This window comes from Penaeus monodon, chromosome 22, assembly GCF_015228065.2.
Source record: "Penaeus monodon isolate SGIC_2016 chromosome 22, NSTDA_Pmon_1, whole genome shotgun sequence".
Lineage (NCBI taxonomy): Eukaryota > Metazoa > Arthropoda > Malacostraca > Decapoda > Penaeidae > Penaeus > Penaeus monodon.
The window spans coordinates 9,203,113-9,203,378 of record NC_051407.1 but is presented as its reverse complement, the minus strand read 5'-3'; the positions used below and the strand labels follow the sequence as shown (position 1 = coordinate 9,203,378).

General features: G+C 48.5%; 1 protein-coding gene across 1 annotated transcript in view; it reads left to right on the top strand.

Moving 5' to 3' along the window:
- LOC119587570 overlaps window positions 1-144 on the top strand; it is a gene marked incomplete at its 3' end in the record, with an annotated part of 3,535 nt that extends 3,391 nt beyond the window's left edge. The window contains 1 exon segment of the mRNA XM_037936281.1: window positions 119-144. Within this exon segment, the coding sequence (XP_037792209.1) occupies window positions 119-144 (26 nt within the window).
- Between the last annotated feature and the right edge of the window lie 122 nt (window positions 145-266).

The following is a 266-nucleotide window of genomic DNA, read 5'->3' as shown; positions in this document are numbered from 1 at the left end:
AAGGCTCCTCTTTTCTCCCTCTTCCCCCCCACTCCCCCACCCCTAACGTACTCCAAAACAACCCATATTCCCCTTCGAAATCTAACCGTACTTTTTCCTCCAACAATCAACCAACCAGCTTGTGTGGATCCGCCACCAGTAGCCGGCAGGAACATGGTAATGGCTAACCTTACTTGGAATGGAATCGGGGCTGTGCTGAACTACCAGTGCGACGAAGGACACTATATACCACCTAATATAGTGAGTCTTTTGGGTAGTTTGTAAAT